Source organism: Simochromis diagramma, unplaced genomic scaffold, assembly GCF_900408965.1.
Source record: "Simochromis diagramma unplaced genomic scaffold, fSimDia1.1 OVJJ01000477.1, whole genome shotgun sequence".
NCBI lineage: Eukaryota > Metazoa > Chordata > Actinopteri > Cichliformes > Cichlidae > Simochromis > Simochromis diagramma.
The window spans coordinates 722847-749597 of NW_024387300.1; the positions used below are offsets into that span (position 1 = coordinate 722847).

The 26751-nt window shown below is 40.3% G+C and overlaps 1 protein-coding gene across 2 annotated transcripts in view; it reads right to left on the bottom strand.

The window, feature by feature from the left end:
• Window positions 1–1523: 1523 nt before the first annotated feature.
• Window positions 1524–26751, bottom strand: part of LOC120716558 (1-phosphatidylinositol 4,5-bisphosphate phosphodiesterase gamma-1-like) — a 41256-nt gene continuing 16028 nt past the window's right edge. Inside the window, exons 4-32 of one of the 2 annotated variants that reach the window (XM_040004096.1) lie at window positions 24871–24918; window positions 23961–24045; window positions 23732–23812; window positions 21552–21586; window positions 21110–21182; window positions 20925–21020; window positions 20524–20642; window positions 19850–19935; window positions 19571–19691; window positions 19277–19445; window positions 17089–17208; window positions 16880–16987; window positions 16601–16785; window positions 15689–15889; window positions 15163–15282; window positions 14863–15046; window positions 13613–13690; window positions 12859–12962; window positions 12682–12778; window positions 12528–12594; window positions 11002–11168; window positions 8394–8490; window positions 8083–8307; window positions 6775–6920; window positions 6199–6313; window positions 5937–6098; window positions 5716–5804; window positions 5022–5206; window positions 1524–4894 (exon numbers count right to left, since the gene is read on the bottom strand). In XM_040004096.1, the coding sequence (XP_039860030.1) occupies window positions 4834–4894; window positions 5022–5206; window positions 5716–5804; window positions 5937–6098; window positions 6199–6313; window positions 6775–6920; window positions 8083–8307; window positions 8394–8490; window positions 11002–11168; window positions 12528–12594; window positions 12682–12778; window positions 12859–12962; window positions 13613–13690; window positions 14863–15046; window positions 15163–15282; window positions 15689–15889; window positions 16601–16785; window positions 16880–16987; window positions 17089–17208; window positions 19277–19445; window positions 19571–19691; window positions 19850–19935; window positions 20524–20642; window positions 20925–21020; window positions 21110–21182; window positions 21552–21586; window positions 23732–23812; window positions 23961–24045; window positions 24871–24918 (3424 nt within the window). In that variant the 3' untranslated portion in view covers window positions 1524–4833. The remainder of the gene's footprint in view (window positions 4895–5021; window positions 5207–5715; window positions 5805–5936; window positions 6099–6198; window positions 6314–6774; window positions 6921–8082; window positions 8308–8393; window positions 8491–11001; window positions 11169–12527; window positions 12595–12681; window positions 12779–12858; window positions 12963–13612; window positions 13691–14862; window positions 15047–15162; window positions 15283–15688; window positions 15890–16600; window positions 16786–16879; window positions 16988–17088; window positions 17209–19276; window positions 19446–19570; window positions 19692–19849; window positions 19936–20523; window positions 20643–20924; window positions 21021–21109; window positions 21183–21551; window positions 21587–23731; window positions 23813–23960; window positions 24046–24870; window positions 24919–26751) is intronic. The other variant, XM_040004097.1, reaches the window with a different exon arrangement.

Here is a 26751-nt window from a genome sequence, read left to right on the forward strand (position 1 = left end):
CTCATGTAAACAATAACGTGACGCACAGCGTGACGTGAAAAAAGGCACATACCTTTGACGTTGCATGACGAACTCTGTATTCCTCCTCCACACGTAAACGCAAAAAAGGAGTTTTAAAAATCTCATTTTCTGTGATTCGAAACGCCGTTTACGTGTGGACGAAACCGCTGCATTTTCAAAAATACCCGTGTAGGTGCGGACGTAGCGTAAACGAGTTAGTAGTTTATTTCCTTACTACCTGTAATTTATTGCAGATTACTTGTATTTGCTTAACTGTTTACTAAATATTTGAGGTGTGAAATAAACCGCAATGGAGCAAAATATGGGTGTGTGTGGTTGGAGGATGTGTTTGTGCGTGAGTGTGCGCGCGCGCGGGGGGGGGGGGGGGGGAGCAAAAAAAGTTTGGGAACCACTGTTCTACCACAACAAATTAAAGAATAACTAACTGGTGGACCACTTCAACAGAATGAAATGGGACTGCAGGTTTAATATGTAATTCTTTGACCAGAAAGAGACCTATGTACTGGTCTAAAAGAAAATAATGTAATGTAAAACCCAAGCAAGAATATTTATATATTAACTTGTATTTTTAAATAGATCACAATATTTTAGAAATTTGTGGTTTTAATACGCAACTGTTTTTGCAGTTATTAATGACACCATTCATTTTATAAGGCTCTTATTTAATTTACACTGGGGCTCCAGTCACATACATATCAGCATGTTCCGAATAAATAAATAAGGGTCAATAAATATTTTTATCATATGACTACCTGTTCAACAAGCTCTTTGTAATGCTTGTAATGTAATGCTTTGACAAAATCAGAATAGAAATCTGCTTCATTTGCCGATCAAGGATAAAAAGCTTGGCAACAACTATTCTTCAGAAATGCAACATAGGAATAAGGATAAACACTGTACAGAGGAAAAATAATAACTAATAAAACAACATTAAAATAAAGTGGGAAATCTTTTTACAGACAACTATGACAAAGTGCAAAAGTAGAATATTTTGGGAAGTTTGGAATGAAATGGATTGTGCTAGCCCATAACTTTGAATTTTCTTTAACTGGTAGCAGCATAGCAGCATTTAAACAGTTCTTGATTTGGTTCACATAATGACTCAGTGAAAAATGTTGCTTATCAATTACTTGACACATATATAATTGTATAAGTTTAGCTTTTATACAACAGAGCAGACTTGGAGTAGACGGTCCCTTTCCTGCCATGGGGTGAAATTACCTGAGAGGGTTAACCAGGGCCCCACCCTGGAGCCATACCTGAGGAGGGAGCTAGGTGGAGAGCGGCTGGTTGCTGCACGTTAGGGGACAGAATTTGTTTGGATGCAATTTTTTTTAATCATTAGAAGAAGAACCTGTGCATGTGCAATGACAATAAAGTTGAATTCTATTCTATTCTATTCTAAGAAAAAAAAAAAGAAAAAAAAATATATATATATCAATAAAAATGTGATCACTCCTTTTTCTGGATTTTTGTTTTAAAATGAAAAGACACTCTGCCGATTACATGAAAGAGCTTTATTAAATGGAAACTTGCACATGATTTGCAATGCAGAATAATAATACTGGACAGTTAGCATAGGTGCAGAGAGAAAAACACAACTTGTGTCAACCGCCTAATACACAATGGCTATAGGCCAAAACGATGACCTTTGCATAGAAGTCCCTACCCAGTGCAACTGCAGTGTAGGGAGAAAGAGAGAGGTTTGTGTCTACGGGGACAGTTAAAGGGAGCTCCAGGTACACAATAATAATTTCTACATAAAGTTATAGTATCTTCAATCTGAAGTCCGCTAGCATCCTTGTAGCACGTTCTTTTATCTATTAAAACAGGATCTACAGCTGTCTGATAAATAAAAGAAGTTATATACAATGAGAAATCAGACAGGGGAGGAGATGAAGTAGTTACAGGGGTGGGTGGTTAAATATAAAGTCATGCAGAGGGTCCAATCAAAGCTGCTTTTGGCAAATTCAGGACCAGTTGGGCCACATCTGTTGATTAAAGTCAGATGATGGAAACTGATCTTGATCGATGGTTTAGAAACAAGGCATGAAATCAGAGCTGGCAGGTAAAAAGAATGCTTTACTAGGTTTTTTTTGTTGTTGTTTTTTTCTTTGCTTGTTTTTTTTTTTTTTAGTGATAGCCCTTTATTTGTGGGTGTTTCCCTGTAGAGGCGAACACATCTGAGCCCCTATGCAGACACCCAGGGGAGCGTTCTCGTCTCCTCCCCCACTCACTGTTCTCACACTTCTCTGAAGGTAGTATAGATAAATTTAGAGCCCTTTGAAGAAATATTTAAAAAAAACTTCTCTACGTGGTTTGGTGAGAATTTGTGCTCTCCCCGGCAGAACAAGAAAGTCTATGACAGAAGCCCCCACCACCTGGAGGCAGAGTTCAAGTGATCACCCGAGGACTTGGTCTTGATTAGGAGGAACAGACTTGCATCTTTAGATCCCTTTAAACCCTATTTCATGGGTAGTGGTCAAAAACCAAATGAGCATGTTCCTCTAGACTGTAGATCGTTTTCCCTAAAAGGGAAATTATTCCAGTTGTAAAGAGAGCTCCTGTTCTTTCTTAAATACAAGAGTAATTACACTCCAGAGCAAAGGCACATACAGGATACTTCCTTTTTGCTACAAGTGCCCTCTAACCCCTTTTTCCATCCATTACGAACAGTTTAATTTTTCATTCCCCACATTTGTGTAACCTGAGTTTTCGTCTCCCTTTTTATCCTGTTTTTCTTGGTAAAGCCTGAAACAAAGTAAGTGCAAATTTCAGGGGGAGCTTTGTAGGTAAATTATTGTTTACATTGTACAGCATTCATCTGAAAATGTCAAATCGAAATTTATATTGTGTTTGCATTTGAAAAAGTGCTAGCTGTATTTACTGCTGATTCCCACAATGACTCTTTATAATAATGGCAAATAATAATTAAAGAATAATTTCATTATTTGTTATTGTACTGATTGTTTTTCCTTTTTAAATAACTTCCAGGTCCATCAAAATAATGAATAATGTCTGTTTTCATAAATATTTCATTTTCAAACACTTTCTTTTTCTTACCAATGGTTTAAACTTCCCCAGATTCCATTTCATTGGACACTATTGCCAGAAGTATTAGAAACACGTTGTAGTTTTGTTATGCGATCTACTTTTCATGAAATCTGTCACAGAAAAACCAGTTTGCAATTAATATGTTTCAGCCTTTAGTCCACGATTGTTTTTATAGCTTAGTTTTATGTCTTTTCAGTCCATGAGATACTTATGTTTGTGTTTACTTTTTTCATTCTGCCCTCAGCACAGAACGTTGCTATACTATATGATATTTTCTCGTCAAAGAACATGTTTTCTTCACTTCTAAATGGATTGCATGTGGCTGCTGTAGAAAGCCTGCTAGAGTCTACTCCAGGAAGCAGGTTTATCTAACAACTCTTTGTTAACCCTGAGATGAGGAAAACGCCAGGTTTTCTGTTCCAGAAAGCGAGTTAACTTAAACTCAGTCACTGGGTAAACAGAACTAAACCCACTCAATGTCCTGCTGCTGCTGAATCAGCTGACTGATACTCTGATTCAGCTCCTCATTCACTATGAAAGTGCATAGCACAGGTAATTCATTTAAGGAAATTTACATTTTTAGAAAAACACAAATCCCAGTTAGACCTCAGTTAGCTGTTTTTAGATTTGAGTGCTTTTACCCTCACTCAGATCCATCTCTTCTGTAACCCTGTGGACAGTTGTGTAACTGTCAGCCTATCAACAAGTTTAGAGCACTGTAGCAATTACTGTTTATGTTAAATTGATCTGTATGAAGCGTTTGACAGACAACACACTGGTCAATGAACTTCATTTCACGTGTTGCTATCGGTCATACTATCAGTCACAGATGTTGGAGATGAATATTTGAATGAAGATTAGGCTGAAAGGGCATTAAGAGTCTAAAAATGTATTTTAAATTGGCTTTTTAGGCAAAATGCGGTGTGTTCTGTAGATTTCATGTTGAAATGTGTTCACAGATTGATATTCAGTCATTAACTCATTAAATTAAAGTCAAACATCAGGCTGAATGGTAGGGAGTCTGAAAATCAGAATTTGAATCTAATGTTTTCGACTAAAAAAAATCACCTGAATCTTTCTCATTGGATCAACTCAGACCCAGATTTGCCCACAGGTAGCCTATGATAGGCTCCACAATGGATCAAAAACTATGTTCAGGTTGGAGTCCACTTGCACAACAGAAAAGATTAAAAATGGACAAGAATCATAGATTCATACTGGATCGGGCCTGGATTGAATTCAGCTTCGGTAATTTCCCAGTTCATGCGTTTTTGGTCCGTTTTGGATGCACATCTCATGTAAAGGACTGTGAACACGATAGAAAAATGTAAATTTCATATAAAAGTTTGTAAGGTCTGTAATGATAACAGACTGGTCCAAGCAAATTAAAATGAGCCCGCCCCCCCCGATAAATGTCATAGTCAGCACTGGCACATGTTCACATTCCTCCATTCATTTGATTAAAATTGAGACTCTGCACTATATTCCCGTTTTGCATTGTGGTATCTGATCTTCAGTGATGAGTGTTTCCTTTCTCTACTCATGCACGTGAGTAGAGAAAGAAAACACTTCTGAGCTGTTCTGAAACTGAAAACCTTGAGCTTCTGATATCAGAGTTAATCAACTAAGAGTTTATCAGACTAACAGTTTATTAAATATGCTTCCTGGAACCGAGCCCTGTTCTATTCAGGCTGTCACCACACAACCTATGAGGCACAGTTTGTGTTGGAGTTTAGCGCTCTCGGGTGGACGGGAGGATTAGCTGCGCTTTGCTATCACCTGTTGTCTCAGCTTCTCCCTTCTCTTCTTCTCCATCAGCCTGAAAGAGCAGCAAGAAAAACAGTGACAGATTAGTGGAAGACAGACAGATAGCAGATGTAGCAGATACAGATGTAATTTGGAGATGTTAAATTAAAGCTTGCAGGAGCCACTGCTAAGGGACTAACCTGCGGTTGCGAGCCTCCACCAGCTCACTCAGCTGGTCCTGAGCGGCTCGGAGCTCCTCCAGACTTTGCTGATAGCTCAGGTCTGCGGAGCCTGACCTCTCCAGGAGAGAAACCTGGTTGGACAGCTCGCAGGTTCGATCTCGCAACCGCTGGATGGATGTGTACAAGTTCTCATCGTCTTCCTCCTTGTAGCCACAAGGTGGATAGAGAATGCAACAGCTTTATTTCAGAATGTAATACTTAACAGTGGGATTTGATAAATGTGGATTTGTAATGAATCATAATTTTTGAACATTTTTAACGATTCATGAATTTGTGACTTTTAGTGCCTAGTTGAAAAAAGAGGCTGTGTGATATTTGTTTTGTGGAAATAATGATGAAGACGTGTACAAAAAGGTTATTTCACGCTGGAATTTTCACGTTCAGATGGTGGTGTTCAGCTTCAACTAACAGCAGTGCTGCTAACTGGAGATCCAGAAATCATCAAATATGAGTGTGCATAGTGAACTTTATTTGCTGACACCATGTTATTTGTGGCTATGTATCTCACAGCGGTGAAAGTCAGGGGTTCTGTGTGTAGATTCCACATCAACAGATCTTTGAACTACAAATGGAAACCAAAAATCTTGCCTCATGCCTGCAGAGTACTATTATTCAGATGTCCTGTTTGTTGCAGAGATAAAGTAGCCCAAACCTTAGCATTGACGATTTCTATGTGAACCAGAAGGGACGCTAGCTCGAGCTCCTCACTGTAGCTGTTCTTTAGAGGTACACTCCTGTAGCCTGGTAAAACAGAAAATTAAACCAATTCAATGTAAATTAAGATTAGGAAATATTTCCAGAAACATTGCAATCTAAAAAATACAAAAATAAATAACTCATAAGTTTGTATTCTGGAGACATTTGCGCACTCACCTGTTTTGAGCAGACGGACTGGGTAGGTTGCCTGTGCCAGGAAGTTGGGATCGCTGAACATGTCCTCCTCGTAGACAGTGAAGCGCAGAAAGGCGAAGGTGGGGTTGTGGATATCGAACACAAACTGCTTCTGCACCCACACAGGATTCAGACCATTATCAGCTAGGAGGGTGGAGAAAAGCAGAGGGTTAACACTGCAGTGAGTGCACATAAACTGCTGAAATGTTGCATTTTCATTGCTGCTATGCAGCAGCTGTCTTACCTACAACATCTGTCTTGCACTTGTAGCTGTCATAGTCGGCTCCACAGATTTCCAACTCTACAAAAGGACAGACAATGCTCCGGCCATTCTTAGGCAGATGGCGAGCTCCCAGCACCTGGGAAACACAGAGCAAGAATAAGCAAGACAGTGGGAAAATTGGACACTTAGAATATTAAAGTGGGCCAGGAGCACTTATAGACAAAGTAAAATCGGTCTGTATTTTTTAGAAATCAGCTGAAATTGGCTCATGATCATATTGTCAGACAACTGACTTCATATGATATTTTTTTCACTCCGCTTTGAAAAAAGGGGGGGAGCAAAAATACCACCTTCTGTATGAACTGATCTGCCAAAACGGTGGCTGAGTGTGACTTTGTGGCCTTTCTAACTCTAGCTATGGTCAGTTTCTTCCATTAACTTTCATTATGGTTCAAAGAACAATAAAAGTGTAGTTTTAAGCTTGTTCTCACCTAGAAAGGGAGCATGCCTGGACAATGTGAACTGCTCCTTTGCTTTATCTCAAGATTGACTTAGCTGTACAATCAAACTCCCTCTATCCTGCTTAGTTAATCTGACCTGTAATTGGATGGTGATTGGCTCCACGTGCAATGTGTCCTTGTCGAAAGGGTCAAACATGTCATCCCTCATGATGTCAGGCTGGGGAACATAGCCACTCCCACCTCCAAGCATGAACAAAGCTTGGTTCAGCTGCATGGGTTTATCTACAGACAGACAGGTTTTAAAGAATGAGTGTAAAATTGTATTTAGCATCACTAATTGATTACTGATCCATCACAGGTTGACTATGTGGACAGACTGCGGCCTGTTGTTCTTAGAGGCAAATAGGAGCTTTTCTGTTAAAGTAAGCCAGATGTTACACTGTATCAATGTCTCCCCCTGGTGGCCACTGCTAGAGTCAAATTTGTTAGGAATTTGTTAGAGATAACTTGCTCAGGAGCCAGGCCCGGGGAGCGTGCCTGAGGGCAAGCGTCAGCCGAGTATAAAGCAGTGGGAACAAGAGTCTGCACCTCCAAATCTGAGGCCATGGTACTCAGCTGGAAAAGGTGTGTGTCCACTCCAGGTCAGGGACGAGTTCCTACCCTGAGTCGAGGAGTTTAAGTATCCAGGGTAACAGGTCACCAGTGATGGTAGAAGGGAGCGGGAGATCCACAGACAGATTGGTGCTGTGACTGCAGTGATGTGGATGCTGTTACGGTCTGTCGTGGTGAAGAGAGATCTGAGTATAAAAGCGAAGCTCTCGATTTACCAGTTGTTTTACGTCTCCACCCTCACCTATGGTCACAAGCTGTGGGTAGTGACCAAAAGAACAAGACTGTGGATAAAAGCGCCGGAAAAGAGCTTCCTCCGAAGAGTGGCTGGCCTCTCTCTTAGAGATAGGGTGAGAAGTACAGCCCTCCAGGAGGGGCTCAGAGTAGAGCCGCTGCTCCTCCACATCGAAAGGAGCCAGTTGAGGTGGTTTGGGCATCTGTCACGGATGCCTCCTAAGCGCCTCCCGGGTGAGGTGGGTCTGTGCGGCCTCTTGCTCCTCCTCACTCCTCCAATGGGAGGAGGCTACGGGACAGACCCAGAACACGCTGGAGAGATTATGTCTCTCGGCTGGCCTCGGAACACCTTGGTGTTCTCCCACACAAGCTGGAGGAGGTAGCCAAAGAGAGAGAGGTCTGGGCTTCTCTACTTAGGCTGCTGCCCCCGCAACCCGGCCCCAGATAAGTGGAAAAAGATGGATGGATAAATTTCTCTGAGAACAGACATGAATTAGTGTCTGAGATGAGGAAAATCTTACAACTTGCCATCAACCCATGCTGTCTTGGACTCACTGTGTGGATAGAAAGGCTCTCTACAGTAATGCATCCACACACTGACCTGGGGTCTGGAAATTGAGTGCAACCAGCTGTGAGCCGCAGAGCCACATAGGTAGAGGGTCATAGTTGGAGGAGTCCAGCCTCTGTCCTCTGGGATAAATCCTGGAAAGCTGACGACGGTTGTACTGCAGAAAGCGTTTCCCTCGGCCACGGGTCGCAAACTTTTCTGCCTTTGTCTCTGGGAAGGAGGACATATCCCGGTAACATGCTCGCTCCGTCCCAATCTCTGCAAATGAAACAGGAAGTGAGACATGAGATTGCATACAGCAACAGTTTATAATGGTAAAAGAAATGAAATGGTATGGTCCTTACTGTCCTCATTGAAGGGCACTGGTCTGCAGTAGACCACGAGGTCAGACAGCTCCACTGCAATCTTCTTCCTCCTCTCCATCTGTTTCTCCTCCTGCATCTGTTACCATGGAGATGAGACAACCATACAAATATGAACATTTCTTAAACATATGTCATATTTTTTTCTGCAAACGGTTTTCACACCATGAAAACAACAACATGGACAACAAGGAGCAACATTCCTGACTGCTCCGCTCAGACTATGCATGTGACAAATAAAGAATCTTGAACATGGCATCATCTTCTGAGAACATTAGCTATATTTTCTATAAACAACCGACATTATAACAGCATGTATCTGACATATGAGTATGAGGAAACTGTCAAATTTGGGGTTTCACTATTTGACAAGGTTGTCCCGTAGAAAACTTTATACATTCACACTCTCTACTCTAGCTGAGATTACTGCTGGTGGTGTAGCAGTTTGATTCAAAAACATGCTTCAGCAGCTTCTAGGAATCCCATTTGGAATGTACCCACCTATGATCTACAACTCTTATATCAACTTAAACTGACAGCAACTTCCAACTAAGTTCCCCATGTATCATTCTGTGATGTAAACAGTGGACTGGGAAACAGATCCAAGCATCTTGAGGGGATTGCTTTCTCCACTGCCATGTTGAACCTAAATCCCCAGACCCGGTTACAGAGACAAAATCCAAGTGCATTTATTGCTATCGCTTGAGAATTTAACCACAACACCTTTGACACCGCAATAACCACCTTCACCCAGCAGGCTAGCTGCCCCACCAAAAATGACAGGACAATAGATCTGCTCCAAACCTGATCCCCCCCCCCACACGCTTAGTCGTTTGGATCACAGCTTGGTTCGCATCACTCTGTGCAATGCCCCTTTAGTCAAGAGATAGCCTGTGACCACAAGGATGGTGGGGAAATAATCAGTGGATGCTTTTGTGGCTCTCCAGGGCTGTTTTGAGGTGACTAATTGCCAAGCACTCTGTGGGAGGATATCGATGGGCTCACAGAATTAACCACAGACTACATAAATTTGTACACTGACTCCATAATTGCAACAGAGAGTGTGAAGTGTTATCCAAACAACAAGCCATGGGTAACAAAGGACATCAAAGCACTGCTCAACAGGAAAAAGAGAGCTTTGAGGTCTGCTAACAGGGAGGCAGTGAGAGAAGTTCAAAATGAACTGAAGGCATAAGTCAGGGAGGCCAAGGACAAATACAGGAGGGAGCTGGAGTGGAAATCTCAGCAAAACAACATGAGGGAGGTCTGAAGACCATCACTGGTTTAAGGCCAGCCAACAGCAGTGGAGTCGAAGAAGTGGGGAGTTAGCATGCAAGAGTCAACAAAGTGATTCCCACAGTGTTTCTGTGTTTCTCACAGACTTGTGTGTTGCTGATCACAAAACACAGGAAACATATCTCCTATCCTGTCTCCCTTTCTCTTCACCCCAAACACCACAGACTTTAGGCTGGTGATGAGGAAGAATGCAGCAAAGCACAACCATTTGCAGCTTAATGAGGTAACGACCTAGGAACTGGTTGTGGGCATGAGGAGGACAACAACACCAGTGATCCCTATTTCCATTCCCAAGCTCTGTTTGGAGACAGCAGAGGGTTACAAGAACCTCAGTGTTCACACTAACAGTAAAGTGGACTTCTGCAAGACTGAGGGCGTGTTCAAGTTTTACACTACACCATAACGTAGGGGTAGGGAACTCCAGGCCTCAAGAGCTGGTGTCCTGCAGGTTTTAGATGTGTCCTTGATCCATCACAGCTGATTTAAATGGCTAAATGACCTCCTCAACATGTCTTGAAGTTCTCAAGAGATCTGGTAATGAACTAATCATTTGATTCAGGTGTGTTGACCCAGGGTGAGATCTAAAACCTGCAGGAAACCGGCCCTCGAGGCCTGGAGTTCCCTCACCCCTGCTGTAGTGTATTAAAGAAGACATGAAAACGTGGTGCATGTAGACAATTTTAAAGTGAAATCTGAATACAACATTCTCAGGAGCAGATGATGTCCTCAGCAGGTGACTAAGTGCTTTGACCAGGTAAAGAGAGAGCCCCCTTCATAGCACAGATATAACTCACCAACCCATTAATCTCTCAGTTTGTCACCCTCAAAATTAGATATTCAGCTAGACAAAACTGCTAAGCTCACCACAGGCTCGGACCCATAAATGCAGACTCCGCTTAGAGATGAGAACATTTCCTAATCTCTAAAACTTTTTATATGTAGTTTCCTGCTTTATGATCAAAAGAGTAACCATAAGTCAGTTTGACAAACACAGCAAACATCCAGTCCAATCGAGCATAAAGATAAAACAAATCATTTTACACAAACATCTGAAAAATATTCATACTTAATTGTTCTAGAAAAGCCACATATATCATATACATAGTCATAAATATTGCTATTTACAAAATTTAGTTGTGATACGAAGCGTAATTGAGGTTCTGTCACATTTTCATGTAAGCAAAGAAAGTCCTTAAGTGAAGTCCTGACGACCTGCGGTCTAATTATTCAAGTAGCAAAAACTCTAACAGATGTGTTTGCACTCATCCGTGTATGTGTGCGGAGTTGCACTCACTCGTGCATCAGCATTCTGTGCAGCCTCTCTGATCTTGCTGACCCAGCCGGTGAGATCTTCCAGACTGTCAGCTGCTACGTCCAGAGTCTGGACCGGATGAGAAGAGAGGTGTTGGGAGTGGATAGTGAACACAAAGGCCCGGGAATTCTTTCCGTCTTTATGCACCACTGCAGAGATTAAAGGAGATACAAGTGGAACGAGAAAAAAGTGAGGGAAGAAGTTAGAATTGGATGAATATGCCTGTGTAGTTTCTCATGCATCTAGGTCATGATAGTCTTGAGAGCTGGTTTATGAAAACATTTTACTGATCATCCAAGAGGCTTCTTCAGTCCTAAAACAACTGGCTGGACTTCCTGGTTTTGAATTTTGAGCCCAGTATCATCTACATGTGCAAAGCAGTATTATGCCTAGGTAAGAGCCCAGAGCTTTACTTTCCACTAATGAATCCATGCAAATCTAAAACCCTGACTAATTTAATTTAGGCCAATCTCACCTTCAAGTTCATCATCTTTTGCATTTCTGCCTCGCTACCAGTGATGGGTTTTTTTTTAGACTGCTCTGTTTTGTGGCCTCTGTGATGCACGACAAGTCTCTTTCATTCTGTGTCAAAACACAGAAATCTTGAACTTGAAATTCATGTTGGTGAAGATGATGAAGTCTTAAAGTTGAGAAAGTTGAGACATGTGGAAGTCACAGCAGGGGCAAAACTGCAAGGAGTGAGAACAGGACTTCCACAGAGCAATCTAAAAACAGCATTAACAAAATCTGTTATGCTGTTTTTACTTTAATACTTCAATACTAATATAACTCTGTAGAGCCCAGTTGTCACCATGTAAGTGCAACCGCTTCACCCACATTTGTGACTAAAAATACACCTGCAGTAGAAATGTATCATGTGTATGAATAAAAAGTGACGCCCGATTTTTCAACAAAAACACTGATTCAGATCAACTGTTAACTTAGTCTGAAACCATGTTTCAATTTGGTAGCTTAAGGTTGACAGCAGCTATCCAGCTTTAAATAAGGGCTTGGAGTATACAAGATGTATGTATTTCACATAAAAACCCACAATTACCTCACTCAGGAGATACAATACTGTCAGAGTCCTTTTTTGCCTCCTAATAAAGTTGGAAAGCATTCCAAGAAGATAAAGGCTTATTTTTTTATATACCTTATTTAGGTTGCATGTACACCTTATTTTATTTGACACTACTTTACTTATTTCTTTTCTTTTGCATGTAAGAAATTGTTTTCTTTAAAATAATATTTTTTTAATATGACATGTAAAACAATAAATTGTTCTGGTAAACACATGTATGCAGTTAAACTATTAAAAACATTGCATTGTCTAAAATACAAACCAGAGAGCAGCTCGTTTTAAAAGACCAATGATCCTAGTTGTGGACTGATCTTTTTGATCAAGGCTAAATTTCAACATCATTTTGAGCAGGAACTAGTCCCTTCCTGCAGTAATTATTTAATATACCTGATAAAACTATAACACATAAGAACGTTTATCCACTAACCCAGGTGGCAGGTTGGTACATCTATGAAGCCTTTGAGGAAAGTTCCCAGAGGACTGTTCTCTGTGGACTGACGCAAAAGAATAAATATTTGTCAGAATAATACACAGTGAAAGCTGGAAGCTCATTTGAAAGTAGTGAGTGAATCAGAGCTCACTGCTTCATCCATCTCTCTAGTGGGGGAACTAGGGACCTCCTCTACATAGTTTGCAGGGAACCACAGCTGCTTCTTTCCTCCATAGTCACCTCTCCACCTAAAGGCAGGTCGCATATCAACAGCAAGAAGGTATACAGAAAACAGAAGAAGGTACATGTGCACCTGAGCGTCACTCACCAGCCGCCCTCCTGCTTATCCACATTCAGGATGAGCGCTTGTTTGGGGAAACATAGCTCGTCTTCTCTCTGAGCTCGATAGTCATACAGAGCTTTGACCGTACACTAAAACATGCAGGGAGAAACAGGACCAGTTCACAAACTCTGATGCAATTAAGAAAACACAATTTTAGAGAAATGAGAACGCACTTTGAGACATAACTAATGCCGTGGGGTTTGAAACGTGAATTAAAGTGATAAGAAGCATCACATGTGTTGCTGTCACTGAGTTTATTGCAGCATTTATGCCACATTGTGCTTTAGATGCAGCCGCTTGATGGCGCCAAAGTTAATTACATTTTTTAAACTGTCTCTTAAAAACACAGCTGGTTCTTTCCTTCTGTTCTTTCTTCGTTTGTTTCTTTCAGTCACAGCTTTTCTCTTTTTAAATAAACAGTCTCTCTTTTTGGTTCCTTTAATTATTCTAAAAGCACATACCCCACTCTCTTCTTTGGTGCCAGTAGTTTTACTGTTAGCCCCTCAAGAAGGACATTGGACTCCCAATACCCGACTGAAAACAAACATTTCCTGTACTTTGTACTTGTGCTGCTACTGCAGAGCGCTGCCAATGGCTATTAGACCGTGTTTCCATAGTAGCAAAATGAGGCAATTAAAACTACTAATCATTTACTAAAGAATATGATAATATGTGATAATCAATAAACAAACCCATTAAACTTAAGGGCCATAGGCCATGTGTTTCCAGTCACACTCACCCGTGCTGTGGGCATCTTATTAGCCTCCACATAGAAATGAGGAGTGCGAACTTCATACAGCGCTCCATAGTCAAGCTCCTGGAAAAATAAATAATCAAGTTTTCAGCCACCATTTTTGTTTTTGTTTTGTTACTTCTGACTGACTTTGAATTAATTCAACATACACTAACATCAATATTTAACTTTGGCAATGTTTAATAGAAGCATTCCACCATTGGAACAGTGTGCATGTTTAACAGGAAATACAAGGTCTGCCTTTTTGTTTGCTATTGTCAGACATAGACTAAACAACAACGAAATATTAAGCACATTAAATTATTATTAGATTAATGACTCTGTTGCACCCTAAAACTCTGAAAATCAGCTTTTTATATGTTCATATTGAATGGAAATTCACTTAGTTGTGTAGCATTTCTTGATGAGTAGTAGTAGTATAATGTAAGAACTGATTTTGTACAATTTTAACAAGCATGAAAGCCAACATTTAGTATGAGCACCTTTATTCTTCAACATAGCCTGAGATCTTTTAGGCAAGGTTTCTTGTCATTTCTGTAAATATTCTTCAGGAATGGTTCTCAAAGCCAATCCATGACTGACAGTGTTCCATTGGTGTGTTTTTGTATGCAGCTATGCTTTTACTGCATACGTAATGTATCAGGGATCATTCTTATGCTGAAAAATATAGCTGCTGCCATTCAGGTGCTTTCCAGATGCTATTGCATGACTGATCAAAATCTGATGGTACTTTTCTACATAATTCCATCAATTCTATTAAGATCCCCATCCCCACTGGCTGAAATTCAATAGTGTATAAAAATGGTTGCCACTGATTTTCAGTTCAGCTCTTCTGTAATTTGGCATATGTCTGATTTTTCACTGTGCATTTTTCGTGATTCAACCAGTGAAATGTAAACAAATGATGTGTCTTTGTGACCGGCTGCTAGTTACAAAGTGCCAAACGATAAAATGTAAAATTCGTTCTTTGCCAAGTTGTCTGTTATGTGTAACAACACAGGTCCGTGCCTTGAGTTAGATGCTTTTTTATGTTTGAATAATTCAGTGTTGAGTGGCTCAACAAACAATCAAAACACTGAAAATGGTCCAGTACAAGGACTGGACTGAAAAGGAGTGAAAATTTCATTACATTTTGTCTCCCTGTAGAGAAAATAAAAAGAAATGAGGGGGCGCTTAAGACTACACAATACTGTACAACAAGGTTATGCTTTGAAGTGAGGTGTGTCTTGACCAACCGTGGTGCCCATCCGGTCCAGAGTGTCTTCATTGATGGGGTAGCGGAGCCTCATTTTACGATACAGAGGATGTTTCTCATAGTAGCTCACCAGATCCACCAGACTCTCAAACTCTGCCGAGCTACCCAACATGAAGAGACGGCCTTCTTGCTGGATACGGCAGTGTTTGATCTTACCCTCTGCCCTACACACAAAAAAGTTATAGACAAAAATAAATGACATTTTTATGCTGGCTTTAAGAATTAACTGAGCAGAGACCAGAACTCATATTTTTGTCCTTTACGGTGTGTCGAGTTCTACCTGAAGGAGATGGCGTAGGAGTTGTGTTCACTGCGTTTTCGAACCAGGAAAGCTCCGTCTCTGGGCACACGCATCAGCATGTGTTCAGCCTGAACACGGGACAGGTTGGAGTGGTACCACCTGAACAGCAACAAACTTCATTTTAACAGTTTGTTTTTTGCACTGTCACTTGTGGAGTACATTGAGCAATGAATTCAGTTTGCTCCCTGGGCTTCAACCTTTTAAATTGCTGGCAGGACAAAAGCTGTTACTTTAATTTTATGATTGTTTTAATGAACTAATTACTAACATAATTCAAAGATGATTTGATTCAGTAATGAAAATTATGTAACCTGCAGTCTATAAAATACAATAAATATTAAAGGCATCAATAATAAAGATTCATATTTTTTCCTCTATTCTAGCATCATTTTGCTTACATTACAGGACATTTTTAATGCACGACTTTAACTTGTAATGTATTTTTACACTAAAGTATCAATACATTTACCCTCTACTTTATTATATTAAGATGTGAGTCACTCACTCTCGGCTTTCGTGTGCATTCGGCTGAGGTACAGGGTTTCCCAGCCTCATCTCAAACTCGTTGCAGCGGAGCGGCGTGTCTCTATAGTGGCAGATGAGCCGGTAGAGGCTGTCAAACACCAGGTTATCAGTCAGGTAGAAGCGGGTGGAGCCAGACTCTTGACGTGAATGTATCCTGCAGTGCTGGACCCGACCAGAGCGCCTGGAAGGCGAATAAGATTGCATTAGTACTGTGATTTAGTTCCTTCTCTCTAGTCTCTTTAGTCCTATCTTCTTCAGTCAGAGTTTTATCATATGTGGGTCCCTGAACTGTCGATGATTTATTCTTCTGTAGCCAACTTCTAAACATTTAGGTTCCTTATTTGCTAAAGTTTTTTTTTAAGCCTAGTTACCGCTAGTCATTTTAGGAAAGCCTGGGCTTTCCTAAGCGAGTCTGTCTAGTGTTTAAAGCTGTTCTGTTAATGTCTTGCACAGGCTTCATTATTCTATGACTAAACTAAATATTTTTACTGTCTCTCCCACAGCCATTCACCAGGGTTGGATGGGAGACAATCATTACTGTTCAACCCAAGACAAGCTCCAAGAAAAGGTATGATCGCTACAAGCCCAAGATTAATTTTATTGAAATGCAAATCCGAATCACCTCCGTCTTTTAAAGGATGGTGTAATGAGATGCTGCTTACTGCTCAGCTTCAATGGATTTGGTGTGGTAAAGGAAACTCTTATACCAACTTTCAAGATAATTAGAAACCTTTTCTGACATTCCTGGATATGGGGATTGGAGATAATTTAAATTTGAGATGTCTGATCATGAAATGGCAAAATATTTTACAAATGTTGGGTTTTTTTTCTTTCTCTGCACCAGATTGTGTTACTAATTTATCAGCTATTTTATGACAGAAAACACACGGACCAGAAGGAGAGGGTGTAGTCTCCAACAAATGTCTCACTCTCCCGGACCAGGAAGGTGCCGTCTTTGGCCCCGCCCTCGCAGTACTCCTGCAGGAGTTTCTCAGCCACCTGTCGGCCATCGCGTCCTCCACCCAGCTTCCCATGAAACCAGCGCTCTGCACAGTGCTGCTCATTGTTGTTGCACTCCTGACCAATTACAAAGACATATGAGGTAGTAATACCAAAGTTGGTTGCGAAAGCACCAAGTTTTGCCATGTGTTGCTATGTGCCACTTTTCTACCTCCTTTCCTTCATCATCCTCCTCTTCATCAGCTGTCTGATAATGAGATGTCTCCTCGGAGTAGTAAATCTTATTACTGGTCAAGACAAAATAATGTGGCGTCCATGTCTGCAAATGGATACACACATTTTAGACACACAACGATCAGTATAGTTAGAGTTAAAGTATATTTTCTTCATAATCACTTAGCCAAGCTTACACAAACTCACATGGTCAATGGGGTCTTCGAGGTAAAGGATGCCGTTCTTTAGGGAGTTACTGATGTCGTTTTCAGAGTAGCTGGCTGACGTCACCTCTTCATACAGGGTTCCTTCAACCAGCTTCTTGTGCTGTGACAGAGGAAGAAAGAAAGATGCTGAGCACCACAGGTTTAACGTCCCAGGAAAATCTCAACCAGGTGTATTTTCCATTAATGTGGAATCTGAAATGTTAATTGACAGCTCGAGGTAAACAGTGATCTCATTGTCAGACATCACCATTTAGGGAATGGAACTGTCAGTGTTTGCATTTATACGATTTCAACACGGCCTGAAATGATGTCAAAGAACTGGCCACCATGCCATGACATACAAGCCATTTTTAAGTAAAATCAAGGGGAAGAAAAATCTACACATACAAATCAAAACAGTGTATTATTTTGCCGCACTCATTACCAAAGCAGTTTTTCTTGAGTTTCTTGTCATAATCAGAAACCTCTTTCTCTTTTTAAATTATGACAAGTTGTGTGGAAAAAAATGTGGAAAAAAATATATCTTGCCTAGGTGGAGGTAAGAGTATGCAAGTGATATCAAGACAAGAAATAAATACCTGGCATTATAAATTTTATAGTGGTTTGAAAAAGTGTTTGTCCCCTTCCTGAATTCTCCCTTAGCAGCAACAACTGCAATCAAGCATTTGCGATAACTGGTAGGGAAGCACTGTGGAGGGATTCTGACCCACTCATCTTTGCAGAATTGTTATAATTCAGCCACATTGGAGGGTTTTCCAGCATGACACACCCTTTTAAGGTCATGCCACAGCATCTCAGTCAGATTCAGGTCAGGACTTCGACCAGGCCCCTCCAAAGTCTTCATTTTGTTTTTCTTAAGCTATTCAGAAGTGGACTTGCTGGTGGGTTTGGGATCATTGTCCTGCTGCAGACCTGAGGTGTGCTTCAGCTTGAGGTCACAAACAGATGGCTGGACTTTCTCCTTCAGGATGTTTTGGCAGACAGCAGCATTCATGGTTCATTTACCACAGCAAGTCTTCCAGGTCCTGACCTGCCCCAGACCATCACACTGTTAATATGATGTTCCTGTTACTTTTACGCCAGATGCAATGAGGCACACACCTTCCAAAAAGTTTAACTTCTGTCTCATCAGTCCACAGAGCCTTTATGTTGCTTTTTGCCCAGTCTCTTTCTTATGGTGAACACTGACCTTAACTGAGGCAAGTGAGTCCTGCAGCTCTTTGGATGTTGTTCTGGGGTCTTTTGTGAGCTCTTGGACTAGTCGTCGCTGCGCTCTTAGGCTAATTTTGGTCGGCCGGCCACTCCTGGGAAAGTTCACCTCTATTCCATGTGTTCACCATCTGTGGATAATGGCTCTCACTATGGTTCACTGGAATCCCACAGCTTTCGCAGCAATCACATTTTCACACAGGGCGATGCAGTTCATTATTAAGGTTTGCCCCTTAATAATAAAGACCTTCATTTAGAAATGGCATGCTGTGTTTACTTGTGTATCATTGTCTAATATTTACATTTTGTTTGATGATGATCTGAAACATTTAAGTGTGACAAACAACAAAACAAAATAAGAAAACAGAAAGGGTGCAAAAACACTTTTTCACACCAATGTATAAATATAAAACGATTTTTCGACATTTCATTTAACACCTTTTTTGTAGGTGGCATTTCATTAACTTAAACTTCAAAGAGATTTTTGTTTTTCAAATGGCCAAAAGTAACTCTTTGTCTTAACTATAGGCAGACTAATTGTGCTTGCGTGCATTTCTAGCCTATAATCAGGAAGGATTGGCTGGTCATAGACAGGGTGGGACGCTGTGCTTTGGGGCTGATGACAGAGAGCTGAGGGCAGCATCGTAATTACTGTCAGCTACTCTATCTACCACTCTGTGGAATAGTCAAGCTTTCTGGTGAACATGTGGTGTAAATTTTCAGGATATGATGAAACTTTTGACCAGATATATACAGAGCTGAGAGCAATACAGCTTTGAATCTATTTTGAACGCAACCTTTAAAATAGTTTTATTTTTCCATTATCTACACCTCCTCCATTGTTCTGAATTAACTCACATCTCTGCACACATTGTTACCACCTGACAAACATCACTGTGTGATATTAACTTCAATTTAAAATGAAAAATCTCTTCAGTGTTGAGGTGTTGAGTATATACTTTGATGAGGATCTTCCTGCGGAGCTGGTAGGGCGAAGGAAGCTCCTCTGCGTTATTGTCAACCGGTTTGGTGAGCAGCAGATCTCCGAAAACTTTCTTGAAGTGCGTGGCCATGTTCCTCTGCTGGACCACACTGCAGTGGTCCTCGATGGATAAGATCACAGGATACCTGCAAAGACACAACAGTAGGTAGAAGAGCTGTAATGCTAAAGAAAAAAAATGGTGATTCAGTCGCTACTTAAAACTGCTACTTTAGCAATACGGCTCAGTAAATGAACACAATCATGTACTCACTCAGATATAACAAAGGCGTGTTCTTTGATGGTATGCAGCACATCCAGGAATTTGATCTTGGAAGTTAATGTGTGGCCGTGGTAGATGATTGGCAGGTCATCGGGTCCATCCCAGCAGTCCACTTAGATTAGAAATTAAAAATCAAACATATAGTTAAGATTTTAGACCCTGAAATGAAGCCTGTATTGGTTAACCCAAAGCTTGTGGAACAGCACTATGTATGTAATAAACTGCAGGAAGGAGTAGTTCACCAGTGAGTTTAAAAAACATCTCGCATACGTTCAATGCAGCGGCAGCCCATCCTCAGACAGCGAGCGTAGGCTTCTAGAGATGATTCACTGGAAAACTGGTCACCTGTCAGGTACCTGAAAAAGCATGAATGTAGAAAACAACCTTGTTATAGCAGCGGTGGTTATAGAATAACTAATACTGTAGCAAGTAAAAATATACCGTAATGATATTTAAAAAAATAAATACTAACAACCCCCAGCACTACCCCTCGACGCAACTAGCAAGCAAAAAAAAAACAAAAACAAAACAGACTCCAGTCTTTAAATTTCCACAGAAATATTGAATCGTATTGTTTTCAGCAGTTACCAGCAAATCCGAGGATTTTGAATATCTCTCTTGAAATATCTCTGTCATGAAGGACTTTTCAATTTCCAATTTTTTTAACTCAACATTTTTGATAATTAGATGTCAAAGAACAGCAATATCCCTTTCACTTCTGCATTGGAAAAAACATTCAAAAAATGTATAAAAATCCTAAAAATATTAGCAAGCAGAATAAAATTCCTATCTGCAAACGCAGTCTCTAATGACATGCTCTCTATAATAATAAAGTTGGTAGTTTATCACTGAACTTTTTAAACTGTCATCTGTGTTTATCTTAAAAGATGTTCTTATTGAATTATGAATATTTGTGAACTTGAAAGATTTCCTGTGAGACCTACGTGTTGTGCGAAGATGAGATCCAGTACTGAGACAATGGCCTTTTCATGTCATCAGGAACTACGGGTGAAAGACGAGGGTCACACACAGAATTCTCTTTAGAGTACAGGAAGGTCAGGAACTAAAAAAAAACAAAAACAAAAAAACAGCAAAAAGATCTAATTGTCAGGAAAACACTGTGATTTGACTGTATGCTCAAGTTTATCGAGAACATCCATCAGGCCAATGGCTTTTCATCTCAGGTTAGGGTTTCACTTCAGTAATGTACCATTTTCCTTTGGTCATTTGGAACACCAGCACTGACCACGTATGTGTCTATAACAAAAGCAGCCGTACAACGAGGTTGTCAGTGACCTGGTGGATTGTTGAGAGGTTAACTTTTTGTGCTTATTTAGTGTGTCACCTCATCCAGTTGTAGCATCGGCTCAGGCTGTGGTGCCCCCCTCATGTAGCCCATAAGAAACTCCCTGACACGACCAAGATCTGACGCCCAGGACTCCTGAGACGAGCCGGATAAAGAAAAGTAAGCGCAAAGCAGTTTTGGGAAGCTTTTTCTGTGTGCTGATGGGCACTGAATCTTTTCTGTACCTTCTGGTCCATCTGTAAAAACTTTTGAAAGTCATAGAGGGAGATTTGACATAGCTCTGGTCTGTCAACATTTCTGAAAAGACAGTGATTTACAAGATATTAGATGGCAGACGTCTGAAAGTACTATTGAATGAGAAAGCAGGCATGAAACATCAAGAATTTTAGTGATAGATAATTTCATTGTGATAGCTTTCTTTATTTTATTTTACGTTTGCCAAATCTAGTTAAACCACCGCCCCATCGCATACATAACTTTAAGAAAACATTTCACTTTTTTGGACATCCAAAACAGTTATTCAATTTCATTAATGTGACAAATCATATAAAAATTTGGAATGCAAAACTTCCCTGATAAACTGGGAAAACTGGAGGAGTAGTGGGATAGCAGGGGATGTGAGGATGAAGGACAAGACACTGAGGACAAAAAGGTGGAGGGACTCACCGCAGAGGGAAGGAGAGCTCCAGCTGCTCAATAATCTGAAGAACAAAAGGGAAGGAACCAGGTGATGGACAGGTGGGAGGGAGCAGTAAAGGACAAAGTGAGCAAAGCGTGCATGAGAGCAGAAGAGGAAGTATCACAGCACTGGTGTGTTTACTTAGTGGAATTCTGAGCTACTGAAACTTTTTGCTAAGTGATATTTAAGTACAACAATCAAGATCAGATAAATATAATACTGTATAAACATATAAAATATTGCTGTTGTTTCTTCCTTGAGCTAGACCCTCAGGGGTTGCCACAGTGGATCATCTCACCCTATACTTTGCAAACTCTTCTGTTACACCAATCTTCTGCATGTCCTCCTTCACTACATTCATGAATCTTCACTGGAATCTTCTTTCCTTCCTGCCTGGCAGCTCAATGGTTACCATCCTTTGACCAATATATCCCCATCGCTTCTCTGCCCATGTCCCAATCATAGGGTTGCCAACTTTTTAACTATCAAATAGGGACACTGGTGCGCCAGAAGCACAATACACAGTCAGCTGGGCAAAGTTTAATATGCACTTTATGTCCATATTCTTATAATAAAAATGCAGTAAAATGTTGGTAATCAGTTTCAATGACTTTTCTAAAACAATAAAGAAAAATAAAGTAAATGATGGTTATTTTTTTGAAAAATAATCAGAAAAGAAAAAAATATTCAAATAAAAATACTGTAAATACAGGCTTCAATTACCAAGTTTATTATGCTATGGAGACCAAACCTTATTTTTACGAATCACGTGTTACTCCTCACATGTGGTGTGCCTGATAGGTCATCAGTGTTGGTTGTGACTGGACACAAGCATCCGGGGACATTAATAAGGAACAAACTAATTTGCCTCATTATACGCCATGTCTAGGCTAAAACGGGACAGTTGGCAACCCTACCGAACATTCTCATCCTTACCTCTTTAATTTTGTCTACAAATGGTTTGAAAACAATTATGTTATATTGCTGTTGTAGCAGCCAGAGCTTTAGAAAATTGAAGAATATAAAAACGACTAAAATCGTGCTGCATGATATGCTAATAAATAAGTTGGCTAATGTGGGTCTAAAGAAACGCTTTCTTGAATAAAACATCCTGAACAGGATTTCTCTGTTTGGTCTTAGGTATCAAAACCAACGTGTGCTCGTAGCATGCTAACACAGACACTTTGCTAGCTACTTAACATAGCATAGAAGTCTAGGAAAAAAACAACTTTATGCGTTGACCATAGTAAATTGTGAGCTCAGTTACTCATTTTGGGATATACTAAATAAAAAAATGAAGCCTATTTTGTACATCTTGGTCATGCTTCATGTTTCAAAATGGAGGACCCGTGAGAAACAGCAAGCTAACTGCCTAAAGAGTTGTTAGTGGCATCATTTGCTAATGAGTGTGCTTTTCAGCCAGACCTGCCTTTCATGTCAAGTTTATTGCAACCAAGATGAAGACAGCGAAAACATTCATCTTGAGGGTTCAAAAGTTACTTCAGAAACTGATGGTTGACATCATGACAGCTCCATTTCCTTCACTGTCTATGCTTGCTAAGTCAACAACAAAAAAAGGTTCTTGAAAGTTTTTCATCAGTTGCCACTTTGGGTCATGCTGTATAACACCCTGTAGCTACGAAGCACTAACAACATGTAATGGCATCCTAAAAAGCTTATTTCTGATCAAAGTGAAAATTGTCGCAGGACGTAGCATGCTTAGTTTATAGTGCTAGTTGCTGATATTGAACTTAACCCAGATTTTTTTCCTACAGTTCCTAATGTCAAACTGAATCCTCCAGAGGACATGAAACAATTTAGCTGGTGAACAACCTACTATATCTCATCATATAGATTTAATGAAATCCAAACTCCAATAATGAGTTCCTTATCATATCATTAGTGAAGGCTGAGCTCAAGCTCAAGCTCGCTGGCTTATTTCACATTCTGGTGTGGCAAGGTGTACCCCCCACTCCCCCCACCCCTGAAACCACTTGGACAGTAAAACTTTCCTTGCATAACATTTAGTATATGGTTTATAATAGTGACTTAAGAAAAACCTTCTTTATTGTCTTTTCCATCCTGATGATGCTACTTATTAAGTATAAGATTTTAATACTTCCTCCAGTGCTCTGCAAATGTATGTAGGTTTATATCTGACACTCACACTCCTCTGTGCATCAAACATCAGTGTTCTGTAGAGCTGTGCAAAGTTGGGGTATGACAGGTCGCTCCTGGCCTCCACCTCCTATGTAAATGGGTTTGTTGTGAGTTACAGTGACACCAAACAGTGCTGTGGTCAAGTCAGAACATGCAGGAGAGAAAATTCAAAAAGGAAAAGAAGCTGCAGGCAGTAAAACATTAAAATGATCCTCAGACTTATGTTTCACTCTAACCTGTAGCTTGTCTTTGAGAAAGCGCATGTTGGGCACTCGATAGTTGACCTGAGGCAGCAGAGCTTTCACATCCTTTACTGTAATGCTGGGAAGGGAACAAAAGAAAAGAAAGAAAAACCTTATTCAAGTGCAGTGAATCTAAACTCAGCACATGAAAAAATCATCTAGTTTGTTCAGAGTGAGTCACATGGTGGCAAATACCATACCGTTACATTAAAAGTTGGGCACTTTCCACTGTGAAAACCTTTATCCTCAATGTTAACTAAACTTAACAATGCCTTAACAGTTTTTAAACTGATGGTCAAAAATAGAAATACATGATTTGATAAAACAGTGTATTAGCAGACTGAGTGAGCTTTTGTAGAGCCGCTGATGTCTTTAACGTTAAACTTTTTTCCCGTAGACAAATCGCACATGGATTAGAGATTAAGGAAAAAAACATATGCAACTTCAGAAATCAATAAGAGATTGCAGAAGGAAGCTGGAAACGTAGGTAGAGTGAAAAAATCTAGGTCAGCGCTCTTGGGATCTTTTAGGTTCAATGACCGCTATCACTACTGGTCTCAGACCTGCCACCTCCCACCTCTTTCTCTCTAGCTACTGTTACTATTTTCACAGGAGACAGGAAGTTGCCCTCTCCCGGCATCGCATCACATCACTTCCTCCTCCTTATCAGGGGGTGGCAGGCTGTTTGTCCTGGAGCTACTTCCACCCAAACAGAAGCCTGGATTTAAAAGAGTCTGCGTGATATTTGCCTCGGAGCATGGAGGTGTATGGGCAGGTCCCTGGCAGAGTCTCTCTGATGAGATCTGGATATGATTTCACCGTAATTCCACCTGCTGTGGCACCCACTAATGAGCAGCCATCATAGGCTTTACAACTGGGTGCTGAAGGCCTGCATGTCACTCACCTGCCCTCGTGGCTCCTGTCCATGACTTCAAACTGTTTCCTCAGCCACCTACAGAGGGAGAGAGGGTAAAGTAATAGGAGAGAGAAAGCGACTTTTAAAAGCATTAAACTCTAACATACACACTTCTGGGTACTGTGCTAAAACACTGAAGTTAAAGGAAAGCACTGAATATTTTTAGACTTTGTTTTAACTGTTAACATAGAAGCAGAACATGTATTCTGACAGACTGTGCTCTGAAAAGAAGTCATTCTATTTTAGGTAAAACTAATAAATACTTTCCTGATGATAATGTGCCCAGTGCATCATTTTTGGTCATACTAACTAAAACATTAAGTCTATGTTGTAGATTTTGGTTATTCTTAGTGTGAGGAAGGAACATTATCCATGGTGTGCTCATTTCCTAACAACTTGGGATTGCTGCAGATGGCTGACTCTCCCTGAGCCTGGTTCTGGTGGAGTTTTCTTCCTGTTAAAAGGGAGTTTTTCCTTCCCACAATTGCCAAGTGCTTACACCTGATTGTTGATGTTTTCTCTATATTATTATAGGGTCTTTCCTTACATTCTAAATTGCCTTGAGGCAACTGCTGTTGTGATTTGGTGCTATATAAATAAAATGGAATTGAAATTGCCGGTCATAGTGCCCAGTCATTCAAGTAGGATATTTTTATTGTCTTTCATTAAGAGTATCCTTCTTTTTCTTTCTTTTAAAAAGATCATCATTTATATTTGGGATGAAAAAGTTTCACTTTTAATGTCTTCAATATTAGTGCTACTTACAACATACTGTAACATTACAAAGCTAATCTAATTAGTGTTCCAGTGTTAAAACACACAAAGACACACATTACCAATGTTATACAGAGTTTCCCTTTTTGTTTAACTATTAAACTTTCAAAGACATTGATGTTGACTTTTGTCATAATGCCTGCGTGTATTTTAAGTATTCAGCCAATGGTTCTTCTCCTTAACTTCATAAATAGATAAAATTATCCATTTCATTCCCTTCGACCACTTCCAAACATAAACTGTGCTCACTATGTAGACAACAAAACTGTCTTTCTGCCATACAACACCTCTCTGTTCCTCTGCTTTCACCACATAAGCCAAAAAACTGCCTCCGCACATTTGTCCGGAACAAATATTTTCATCCCAAAATAAATATTTGTCCTCACTGCTGACTCACAATTCCGTTTCTGTCCAGGTCACCACTCCTTTGATATACCCAGATCACAAATATAGACAGGTTTTTTTTAATTGTTTCCATTACTTCAGTTTTGTACTTTTAATTGGCACCAATTGGCCTCCCGTTTTGGTGGTTGTGGGGAGCATTGTCCAGTTTAATGTTTCATATTAAAAACAACCCAATTTCCGCGCGTATATACAGCGAGGACAATAAGTATTGAAGAAAGGGAGGTGCAAAAAGGCATGGGACACCAGCTGATATCTAGCATCTGCCACTTAGTGCAAATTAAAATCAGCTTTTTCAGTCCCAACTGATGGCTTATAAAATGGTGTCTCATTACCAAGTTGTCACAGAAGAAACATCTCATGATGGGTAAAACCAATGAGCTCTCTCAAGACCTTTGCAAAGTTATTGTTGCAAAATATACTGTTAGTATTAGTCACAGAAAAATTTCGGAACTACTCAAGGTTCCAGTGAGCGCTGTTGGATCCATAATCTGGAAGTGGAAAGAACATCATTTCACCGTAAACTGGTCACGACCAGATGCTCCCCACAAGATTTCAGACAGAGAACTGAAAAGAATTATCACAAGAGTTTCCCCAGAGCCAAGGACCACTTGTGCAGAGCTAGAAGAACAAATGGAAAATTTACTGAGACATTCTTGTGAGAAACCAGCTTCCATCTATCAGGATGATGAA